Source organism: Zonotrichia albicollis, chromosome 2, assembly GCF_047830755.1.
Source record: "Zonotrichia albicollis isolate bZonAlb1 chromosome 2, bZonAlb1.hap1, whole genome shotgun sequence".
Taxonomy (NCBI): domain Eukaryota; kingdom Metazoa; phylum Chordata; class Aves; order Passeriformes; family Passerellidae; genus Zonotrichia; species Zonotrichia albicollis.
The window spans coordinates 108,253,759-108,266,399 of NC_133820.1; the positions used below are offsets into that span (position 1 = coordinate 108,253,759).

General features: G+C 35.6%; 1 protein-coding gene across 1 annotated transcript in view; it reads right to left on the reverse strand.

Annotated features, from left to right (window-relative positions):
• Positions 1 to 1,316: 1,316 nt before the first annotated feature.
• PUDP (pseudouridine 5'-phosphatase) overlaps positions 1,317 to 12,641 on the reverse strand; it is a 62,008-nt gene continuing 50,683 nt past the window's right edge. The window contains exon 4 of the mRNA XM_026793798.2: positions 1,317 to 1,909. Coding sequence (XP_026649599.2) covers positions 1,733 to 1,909 — 177 coding nt within the window. The 3' untranslated portion in view covers positions 1,317 to 1,732. The remainder of the gene's footprint in view (positions 1,910 to 12,641) is intronic.

Genomic DNA, 12,641 nt, shown 5'->3' on the forward strand with positions numbered 1-12,641 from the left:
TTTTCCCAAGACTGTGAAGTACGTCATGGATACTCATTAGAAATGAGGGATTTAAGTGCTGAATATAATAATTAATTTTATAAAACTGTCATAAAGGTACATGAATACTACAGCTTTCTTTGGACAAGGTAAAAGACGTTTCTTCCATCATGTCATACATGAAATTGTGGACTCCACCAAAATTTGTCTATGTATCTAGCATTTTATAAAGAGGCCCTTACCCTTGTATTAACAAGATACCAGAAAGAGACAGAAGTAAGAAGGACAGCTGACAACATAAAAATTTAATGGAAATTATGGTAGCCAGAAAAAGACATTTTTGCAATCTGTAATTCCTGCATTTTAAAAATATATAGTAAAACTCTGGAGGGAAATTGGTGAAAAACAAGGACTTAAGGACAAGGAAAGAAGGGAAACTAAGGACAGCCTACTGAAAGCTATTAGCATAAAGGAGTTAGGGCCATAACTTCATCACAATTCAAGCACAGAGATACATTTATTTCACAAGAATGAAAGAGAAGGCTACATGACACATGGAGTATTAGAAGGATGTGAGGAAATGAAAGAAACAAGATGCAAAGCATTTTGGCTCAATTCTAAGATCATGTAAACTTGTTTATTTCCTTGCAGGTGATCAAAATATCAGAAAAGATAATGACAGAATTACAGAATAATGGAAGTTTTGAGGGATGTCTGGAAGTAAGCTCATTCAATCTCTAAGAAGAAAACAAAGAAACACAGAATGTACAACAGAACACCTGAGTCAAAAAAGTGGGAGAAAAAAAAAGAAAAAAGACAAGTGGAATAGATGAGCAAGCATGGTGATGCTTTAAGATTTTAGCCTTTATATTTTTCAAATCCTTTGCTGCATTAGTGCATAACTCTAAACTTCATATAAAGTGTTAACTACTATCTTCACAGTGTGGTCGGACAAAACAATTCCTCTGGGCCTGGAACCCAATGACACCCTACAGGCAGAGGGAGAAAAGTATAAACAAAAGGGAAATGGGCGGGGAGGGAGAGAGTTGACTTCATTAAGGAATAATGGGGGAATATGACTTCATTACCTGAGGCTGGAATTGGACAATTAACCTCTGATATGCAAATAGACCAAACATATCTGTCTGAAAAACCTGTGACCATTGCGCATCTTGAGTGTAGCCTCTGTCAGGCTTTTGACTGCCCAAGGTTTATCTATTGAAGACCTTTAATAAATACCCACTTAATTCTCTTAAATTTGTCTAGCCTTTGTTCTAGGTAGCCACTCCAAGGCATCAATGGGATGAGGAAAAGAATAAACATATTGATAGCAATAATGGTGTCAAAAATGTTTTAATGGGATAAAAGGCAATCCAGAACAGGTTTCTGATTAAGATGTAAATAGTAAGTAATTCAAGTGGAAACAGAAAAAGGAGCTTCCAATGCAGTTACAATAAATTGTCTAAATAGTTCCATAATATTCTCAGAAAACATTATGATGTGAATAGAACAAGGCTGGATTCACTTAACAGAAAGATGCTGCTTTAATATTGCATTTGTCAAAAGGATAAATCATAAACATTCCACACAATTTATCAAAGGTAATGTGTAAAAGACTGAATGTTAACAGGACTTTTGTGCTCTAGTTTTGAGGAAGAAAGTAGAAGATGAAAAACAATCATAAAACTGAAATAAAACGCCATTTCGCTTTAAATTTATCTCCAGCCAAGAACATGTTCATAGGCATTAGGCATCAATCATATGCTGGTAAACCAAACAGTTCTGGTTTGAAATCTTCCATGGACTTCAGCACCAGTGTTGCCTCCTTTCTAAACTCTTCACCTAAATTTTCATCTGGAATCATGATCGCTTGCATTCCTGCTGTCCGGGCTCCTTTGATTCCCTGTGGTGAATCTTCAAACACAAGACACTGAAAAAAAAGAAGGTGAGGAGAAAAAAAAAAATTATAATGTTACTATGAACTTCTAATAGCTTGTTTTAAAAGAGAGAATGATCCTGAATGAAACTTAGTAGGAAAAGTAAATTTCCTTCTTGTCTTAGACACTCCTAATTAGAAGAGCAAGCCTCTCAGTTTGAACATCTGCATGGTAATTAACCTTTAATTAATTTCAATTCAAAAAACATCAATACACTTACTTAAATCCCAGAAAGTGGTTATCCAGATGTTCCTAAGTGCTTTAATAGGGACGTGTTTAATCACAAGCTTAAAGAAAAATTAAGCAAGTGCCTAAATAAGCAAGAACTTTAACTTTCCCAAACCAACTTTAAAACCTGCAAAATGGCAAAAGCAGGGCTTTCACACACAGGTATAGCATTTCCTACACACACAAGGTTTGGAGAGCACTAAACTACCTAGGTCAACAGTAGAACTTCAGATGAGTGGAGATAGATACTACTTATCAGAAGAGTGCTGTCAAAGTCATACTCTATTTACTTAATTCTTCCAATTCAATGATGAGAAAGAAAACAAGCAATTATATTGGAAAGTTACATTTAGAGAAGAAAGAATTTCATCAGTTAGAACTTCCATGCCTTACAATAGTCACAGTCATTCCAGATTGCAGTTTGGAAGCAAAGCTAAAATTTTTTAAAACAATCACACATTATTTACGTGGATTTTGTAATATAATGTTGGAATATTGAATAATAAACAAATAAGATAAACATATAAAAATCATATGGTCTGATATTTTATATAATAAAAGATAACATTTCTGGAGATTATTCCAGAATTTATATAATGAAGCATCTCTTCCTGCCTCTTTCTGTCCATGACTTGCAAATTCAGTTTGGATTTTTGGTCATGGATAACACAAAGCAACTTTTGGCATCCAAGAACCTGAAAAATTCTGACCTACACAACACATGGTTTCTAACACTTCTCCAATTCATACTCTGCATTTCTTATCAATATTAGCACTGCTACTATTACTAATGCCAAAATCACTGTGACAAGTAATTTTAGTAATTGAAAACAGATGTTGGGATGGTTAGGACAATTTTCCTCACATCTAGTAATCAATGCTCTCAGGCACATGGTGTGATTCCTGAGCCTGTCCTGTGCAGGGCCAGGAGCTGAACTTTGATGATCCTTGCGAGTCCTTTCAAACTCAGAATATTCTATGATTCTATGAGCATACAACATCATACTGCACCTTTTAGGTTCTGAAACACACAACTGTTTCACTGCAGAACATAAAGGATGCACAGCGTTTGTTCTGGCTTTGCTCTAAGGAAATCAAGTTGCAACTTGCAAAAGCTTTATTACATTCAAAGAAAAAAATTTTGCAAGATTTATCAAATGTCTGCCCTATATACACCTATCTATGGTATATATGGGATGGTGGAAGGTATATATGGACTGAGGAAGGAGAAAAATGAAAGAACCCTCTCCTGATTTCCTTTCTTTTTGAAATATTGATTCTTGCCTTTCAACATATCAGCAACAACTTGGAGTTTGTGAAGTGAAAAGGTGTTTTCTACCTTGCATGTAATAACCTAAAGCCTAATTAAAATTTTTAGTGAGCCAAATGAATCACACCAATGTTTTTTCTGCTCATTTCCTTCATAAAGTCACTGCATTCCTGTTTGAACAATTGACACTTTCAAAAGTTGATCATTATCACTATTACTAACTACAAATATGTAACCAGCTGATCCTGGCAACCTTCGTACAATTGCTATTAGAATGGAAGCAAGGCTATGCCTATAGGTTTTGTTCTTAACAATAACTTAGTTCATGAACTTAAGCACTCTGAGGACAATAAATGAAACTCTGTCAGGCTTTGCTTTTTGAAGAATAAGCTTAAATGTTGCACAGAAGAGCATTATCAAAGCCTTTCAGAAACCTTTTCTGATCCAGCTCATACAAAAGAATGCACTTCACTGCTCTGCCTTGAAAGACCTAACTTCCTTCCATGATGTCACTAAGCTTACTGTATGAGAGGAGCCAATGATTATGGAAGGCAATATGCATAACGAAAAGCTTAACTAATTCCATGGAGCTGGACACAATTAAAACTCTTAACTACCAGAGAAACCAGGCAAATGACCCGTAATTACAGTGTCTTGCGCATTACAGGAAATAAGTGTACTAGGTCTTCCTTAAGTCTTTCTTTTTACTGAAACTTAGTGTCAACAGCACAGTCACATTTTTAATGGATGACAAAAGGTTTACAGAGGTTCACACACGAAATGGATTTATTAATACATAGAGATGTTATAAACTCTTCACTGTCCTGAACCACCCACACACTAAATTTAGAGATATGAAAGCAGCCAAGTTCTTTTCCATTTTGCATAAGTATTGCAACATCAGCATCACTCCAACTGAGAGACAGATGAGATATATACAGACTTCAGCTGAGATTCTGGCTGCTTCTGTGCATTATTTCTACAACTTGTGTCATTGATCAATACTACTCCTATGAGATCTCTCAAAAGGCCATACTAATATAGGACAGTTCTCACTTTGGAATGAACTAAATGCTTAAAAAAGTATAGCAAAGTATATTAATTTATATTTCACTCTATGAATCTAGAAAAAAAATTAATCACATAACCAGAGGAAGAAGTAATATTACTGCAGCACCTCATTACCCCATCCTCCTACATTAAATGCAAGAATATAAGAAAAGAGTATTAGTTAGGCTCTTGGTATGTACAGCAGGCCCTCTCTACTCCATATACTGCAAAAGCCTGGATGGAATAATTATGTGACTAACAGGGATATCCATAAGTGTTACTGCAGATAACGAAGAAGGCTGGTGGAAGGATAAAAGATTAAAATCAGTTTTAAAATTAAGATTTAGGAAGACCTGTGAATAAAATATATTTGCATAGGGATTGCTTATCTAATAAATATCCTTGACCACCTATGACACTACTGTATCAGCACTAAAACAGACTGAAGGATGAGACTAAAGATGCAATGATTCATACATACAGAATTCATCTTCAAGTTTAACACTACCATCTATTGTTCTATAAGGAAAGAATGAAAATAAAGCTTTCCTCACCTGTCCACAAATGACACAGAAACATTTGGTATCAGAATGTGACATATTATGTTTTGGGCTTCTTATGGATTACATCTCATACTCTGTAACTTCTTAATTTTTAATTGATGCTTTTCTCCTTCCTAATATAATCAACTGGTCAAAAGCATGATGGGTGATTTGGAAAATTTGCACTGTAGAAGTATGTGGTACCCATATATATTAATTAATGTATATACGCACAATAAACTCTTCTATAAATGTTCTAGGCCTAATTTAAATTTCATTCTATCTCTAAAAAAAGCCCCAACACAGGCCGCAGAAAGAAATTCACCAAGTACAGCCAGATCACATGGATATCAGAATGACAGCTGATTTCTGTAAAGCAAGAGGTGCTCAGGCCTTCCATTTCTACAGACAACTTGCTGACTGTTCATTGCCAGAAGTGTTTTTACTATTTTCATTGTGAAAAACTAGCCCATACTACATGGTTAAAATTCAAAACTAAATAGCATCTAAGAAGTAACTTAGTCTGAAAGGTATTACTACTGCAATCACAGTTTGTGGTTTGTTCAACAACTTTTGTAATTTTTCCTTGCTCAATTTTTTTGAGATTTTCAAAACAATTCCAGTACTTATCAACTGTGTTAGTCCTGTGAGTGACCCAGAAATTTTTAAGAACCATAATATATAATTCAGAATACAACACAGATCCATCCATATCCCATACAAAATATTGAGATGCTTAGAAGGGGCTATTTGTCATTTATGGGAGATGATGGAAACTCACAAAAAGAGAGAGAAAACAACAATTTTAACATGATAACACAGATGGTGGGCAATTTTTTTGCTCAACTTATATTTTCTTTTTTCTTATGTTTTCACTGTTCAGATACCTGGGAACAAGAGGCAAATATATTTCTGGGTGACCCATTTACCATCAGGGTTACTTAAACATTATTGACTTAATCCATTTTAAGCAGCTGCATTATTTGCAGTTTTGGTCTCCTACTGTGTTAATTCTCTGATGAATTAAGAAAAAACAATAATGAAATAATGTACTTAATGTTTCTCTACTAATATTTGGACTTACACTCCTTCCAGAAATAGTTGGGAAAAATTCCAATAGTGAATACAATAATAAATTACATTTCATTTTATTTTAAGGATGTGCCAATTTGACCAGCCAGGGATAACAGAATCATAATAAATATGCTGTTAGAAAGTAATGCAGCTTACAGCCCCACAACTTAGTTCCATTAAGGAAAATGAGGAGTGAGCCAAGATGTTCTTAAATGCTATAACAAATGAATAAACTGGAAACTAAAAATCAACGTAATTAAGCACCAGAATAATCAGAATACTAACTACAACCACCATTCTTTATGAGTCAATGATTCATATTAAGAACTGTTTGGAAATTACATGCACATATGCTTTTTAATTCAGATTTTTATTAACTCACTACTAAGAGTATGCTGCAGACCATTATAAGAATCAAATTATTCACCACAAAACATACAAAATAAAAAATCATTAGCATAATTTCAAAAAGGAAAAAATAAATAAAAAAGTGTTACATCTGCACATAATTAGACCACTCTGGGTTTCTAGCTCTCACATAAATTCCACTTTACATTTCAGACCACACCAGCAGTTCCTCTCTCACAAACCAGTTCATGGAACACTATCTCAAGGAAGGCCAGAAGGAATAAAATGGTTTGGATGGAGAAGAAGGAAGAGAAATTTCATATTTCTTGCTTGTTTTCAAGACTCGATCAAATGAAAGAAAGTGTTTCTGTGAGTGACCGTCAGGCCCAGACACAGCGGCTCTGTGAGGCAGGGAGAAGGTCACATTTACATGCAGGGTTACTCTGATCATTCCAGATGGCTGGAGCACTCTTTTCACAGAGCACTGTGTGTTTAGAGGACAGCACACTGGGAACTTTGTATGGTAACTTGAGTTAAAAGCCTCAAGAAATTCTCAGGCGTTTCTGAAACAGTGTCCAATTATCCCGGCAGCAGAAATCTAACTCAATCAACTGCAGCTTGGATTAGCCATAGAAGGGTATTGTTCCTTTATGGAGAACACAAGGCAAATACTCAAGATGTTCTCTACTGAGGATACTCATATTGCATAACATGCTGGAGTTTTATGTCACTTATTTCTAAAACTGGCCTAAAAAGTAATTCTGTACAATGAAATAGTTAATTTGTGTTGCCTTCCTTTCCACAGAGAACTATCTTTATCTCATCCACTGACTTCCTTGACAAGTAACACACAACACATTCAAGGAATGCACCTTGCAGACAGAGCTCAGAACTGTAGGACAAAAAGCACTGAGAGAGTGCCTGAAGGCTGTTTGGAAACACCCTATTCAACACATGTCCAGCCAAAGCAGGCTGCTCAGGTCCTTGGCCAGGTGAGCTCTCAGCATTTTCTAGTGTGCAGATTCCACATACCTCCTGGACACCTGTTCTCATACAGTGAAACCATATGGTGGAACCAGCCCTTTGGTGGAAATGGTTTTCCAAGAATCTAGGAGTTTCTTGTGTTCCCCCTTCTGCCTGTTGCCTACTGCACAATCACTCTGCATCTTGGACAAGAGGCTGGGCCCATCTTATGAGCAAACACATCCGAGATACAAGCCAGGTACACCCAAAGGAGGAAGTTTTGATGCATCCAGATTCTAGTCTTGAACTGAAACTGCAAGTAGGTACCAAAAGTATTTCCTGAATAAAAGCAGTGAACTTTTTGCCACAGGAAATGTGGACAAACCCACAGGTGCAGGCTGCCAGGGCAGGTACCCTTCCTGCTTGTTTTGGGTAACTGGACCCCATCACTTGCCTACAACTGCCTCAGCAGGGGCTGCAGAAGGCGCTTGATTCTCATGGAGCAAGCTAATTTTTCTAAAATCTATTTTGGCAATAGTTTGTTTTTGTTCTATAGTGCCTCCTTGATCAGTGTTATTTTCCCACACAGAAAGATCAGCTTGCATAGTGAAATGTACATGAATTTGATCTAAACATTATTTAATGATTGTATAATCTTTGATGGAAGTGTTAATAACAGCCCACATACGCTTCAGACATAAGGTCATTTCTTAATTTCTTCAATAAAGAGAGAAAGGGTCAGAAAAGGCATTAACCTTTAAACAGGTTTTCATTGGGAGTGCAAAAAACATCATGGAAAAGGTCCTTTTTTTTCTATTCAGTACAAGCTTCTCACTGAACTGTACAAAAGAGTGTCACCAGTCTGGAGTGACTTGGTGAGCTATAGCTGCATTACACTTTAACTCTTCCTGATCAGGAAGAAAAGAGCCTTTTTTTCAAAATTTAAAGGTGAAAATTATTCTAGAAAATATTTAAGATTATTAGCATAAAGCTCCAAGCACAAAGCCAGAAACTACCACCTTTAAATAAAACAAACAAAAGACTAACAAAATTCCAGTAAGTATTTTCTTGTATTTCAACCACAGGAAAAAAACCCCAAACCACATTAAAAATGGCAATTCTCTCTTGTCAATATAGATTTTCAGAGGAAAGTGGAGAAGAATGTACAAAACTAAGTTTGAAAAAATATTAACTCCTAAAGTTAAGAGGAATACAAATGTTCCTGTTGAACAGTGTCTAAATTCTACAGGCTCATCCCTTCAACCCATCTTATATCTGGCATGCCTGAAGTTGATTGTACATGTAAACCCACAAAACAGCTGTGCAAGTGTTTATGAACGTGCTCCTTCAACAGTAGCCCACCTGTGGTCATTGGGTTATGGTAAGGAATGTCATAATTCCATAATTTATTTTTGCAACAACAATCTAAAAATATCACATCTGAAATGAAAAGCCTCATTACATCAGTAACCAGAACTATTTAAGTAACTGTCCTGTGATTTCAAAAGATGATTTTTTAGCCTCTTAGTTTACAAAGCTGCTTTGAATCTGCAAGAAAATGTAATTCAGAACTCAAAATTTCTTTCCTAAATCTCTTTACCTGAGAAATGATTTCGGTGTGTTAAATGCAATATTTCTAAAAAATGTGAAATCTACCACCAAAAGTAAAAGAATTCATTATGAAACCCTATTTCTTCATGCACTATGTACAATATAGTTCCTTTTGGAACTATTTATTATGAGAAATAATTAATTCACTGGACTCACTCTCCTAACCCTGAATGAGGGATTAACTGTAAGTGAACTCAAGTTCTACTAGATCAATACAATTATTATTGGTAAAACCAAAATTTTTAAAAAGAACTATGTATTAAAAGGAAAGTTAAAAAAAAAGGTCATAATTTTTTTTTTTAGATTCCAGTAGAAAAGTTGTGTTTTTCACATTAATCCCTAGCTTGTTTTTATCAGTTTCCTTTGTTTATTTAATAGTTACCTAGGTATTTTGATTTATAAAAAATGCAGAGAAAAAAAGTCAGTGAATATCAAACAGTTTTATGTAAATCAACAATTACAACAGACCACTCCTCTAGAAAATTTCTTTCTACTGTAAACTCCAAGCCCAAATATTTATGTAAATAGAAAAATTAATATACTGTTAAAAAATGAATTCACATGTAGAAAGCTATTTAAGTCTTAATCTCAAAATATTTCAACATACTTTTGTTGAAATTCCCCTAATATGATCTAGCTATTTTATATATCATAGAGAAACACTTTTTAAAAGGCATTGATGACACACAGTTATCAATCTGTCCCTATTTTTCTGTTAGACCTGCTCTACCAGATAAGAGGATGCTAACAGTCACTTCAACCAAGGGCTCTCAGCTCTTTTATTTGACTAAGTTATGCCTACAGGAAGAGTAACAGGCCATTTTCCATGAAAGGAATAAGGTGTGTATATAAATGAATGTATAAGAGTAAACAATGAACAAAATAGAAAAGCATATTTATTTAACTCTGTGTATGTATGCGTGTGGATAAATACATGGTGTATATGGTTTCCATACAGACAGTCTCCCTCTCTGTGGTATAAAGCTTATTGAGTTTAAGAGATAAGTTAGATCAGTAACTAACAGAGCCATGACACTGGCTTAACAGAACATTATTTTGGGAATATTGCCATGGTATCAGCAACTTTTGGGTACTCAGTTTTTCAAATAAACAAGTTTATCAGCATCTGGGTTCTTGTTAGCTTTTCTTAATATATTTTTTTTTCTAAAAACTCCTCCCATTCTATATATTTCAACCACAAATAAAGTTCAGATTCAACAGGTTATAAAGCTGACAGATGGCAGACTAATTCAAAAGGAAAACTACCATATATTTGCCTGTAAAACAATCTCTCATGGGCAAAGTCCTCAAAACACTTCATCAGGCCATATGCTTAAATGAAAACTACTTGCTCATCCAACACAATAATTTTATATTAAAAGTAAGAATCACTTAATGAAATTTTATATTAAAAGTAAGAATCACTTAATGAATCTGCTGATCTGAAGTGTCTGACCTTCAATAGTTTGAGTGAGTCTTTAGAAAAGGGATGAGGGTGGCTAATTTCCCATTTAAGTTGTGTCCACATCTCTGAAACTTTTTGAATTGTTACTCTAAAGCTTGTTGCCACATTATTTTGCTATGCCATTAATAACTAATTATTGCTTTTTAATGGGCCCCACATAATAAACACATATGCACACAGAAAATGTGCAAATGATACATAAGTATTGTATGGACTCAGAAGTCACGATTCCAGAATGGCAGGTTATAGTGTGGTGTTATAATGCCAAGGTTGTGGGTTTGATCCCTGTATGGGCCATTCACTTAGGAGGTAGACTCATGCTCCTTGTGGATCCCTTCCACGTCAGAATATTCTGTGATTCTGTGATTCCGTGACTGAGACTGGAAGCAACCTCTGAAGGTCACCTGGGCCAACCTCCTGCTTAAGCAAGGACACCCACAGGCCAGGACAAGATCTAGACAGTGTTTGAGTATCTCCAAGGAGTGAGACTCTGCCACCTCTCTGGGTAACCTGCAAGAGTGCTCGGTCAACCTTATGGGGAAAAGGTGTTTCTGATGCTCAGAGGGAACCTCCTGTCTTTCAGTTTGTGTCCATTGCCTCTGACCACTAAAGAGTGCCTGGCTCTTTCCATTCTACCTTCAGGTATTTACTTGCATTAATGTTTCCCTTAGCCTTCTATTCTCCAAGCTCACTTTGCCTTTCCTCAAATGTGATATGCTGAAATCCCTTAATTATCTTGGTGTCCCTTTGCAGGACTCACTCCAGCAGCTCAATGTCTCTTGTATTGGGAAGTGCAGAACTGCTCCCAGTATTTTCCTGGTGTGGTCTTACCAGTGCTGAGTAGAGGGGCAGGATCAATTCCCTCAGTCTGCAGGCAAGACTCCTCCTCATCAGCCACCTGTGCTGCAATGGCACATTGCTGGCTCATGGCCAACTCAGTGTCCACCAGACATTGTAATTACTTTTTTTTTTCTGACCACAGGAAATAAATCAATTGGGTTTTCTTTCCTGTTCAAAAGTGTGCAGCTAGATTCATTGCAGAGAAAGATGGCACTGTAATGGAACTTGTAAATTTAAAGGTCTGAATGAAAAATGTGCAAAAAATACAGACAAAACTTAATGCTAAGTGACCATTAGAAAACTTATGATGAGAATATAAAGCACTCCATTAGGAAGTGTCTCAGTCACCCCAATACTGATATAAACACATTTCTTCATAGTTAAATTCAAGACAAATTGCCTTCTCTGCAAATGCCTGCAGTCAAATTACAGAGAATCACCTTAATGAGAGTTAATGTGCTTATAAGACACACTTGTTTGGAAAAAAAAAAAATCTGAATCTTCTCTGTGTAAACACAGTCCATTCTGCTTTTCTTCTATTTAAAAACAAATTATGTGTATTTATATATTAGTTAAACTAGCATGGCATACTGGAAAGAGTGATTTTACATTTCTCTAACCATGACAACACATGACCTGAAAGAAAGTACCTCAGATACAGTAATACAATCAGTTCAGAAAGAGATGCCGAGATATTGCCAAGAATCTGGATAAATTGACAAGCAACTGAGTGCTACAAGCAGCATTTTACTGGAAGCTTGGAACATGGAAGCTTCAGCATCCAGACATTATATAAAGATTCCCTAGGGAAACCAGACTGCAGCAGGTGTGTCAAGGTAAAAAAGTATCACTGCCATGCAGTCCACTGAATTATATGTTCTGGCTACCAGGTAAAATATGCTGTGACTAAAAAAAAAATAAAATACGACAGGCTGACTATAAGATGAACAAGCAAAAGTGAATCTTAAACTTTGTGATTCAGCACACAGAAAATGGTGCAGGTGATTTTTTTTTTCTACTTTTGTTTTTGGGTTATTTTTTAAGAAGTTGTAGTGATCTATTATATTCTATTTCTATTTTATTTCAAGTCTTTGCTAATTGACTCCAGCTGTCTCTAGCGAGCTTATAGGTAAGATTCATCATTGAATGGAAAAAATTGATAAATCAAATAGCAAATATATCTAAAGATTGAGGACTGAAAATCTCATCCACACATAAAGACTGACTTTGGGATCTATGTTCTGGGCGGGCAGATCTTGAAGGTGTGGCTAAAAATAACTGCTTTATAGTCTTCAAAGGTTTCTAAGTTCTAGTCTTCGCAAGCAGAACAGTGT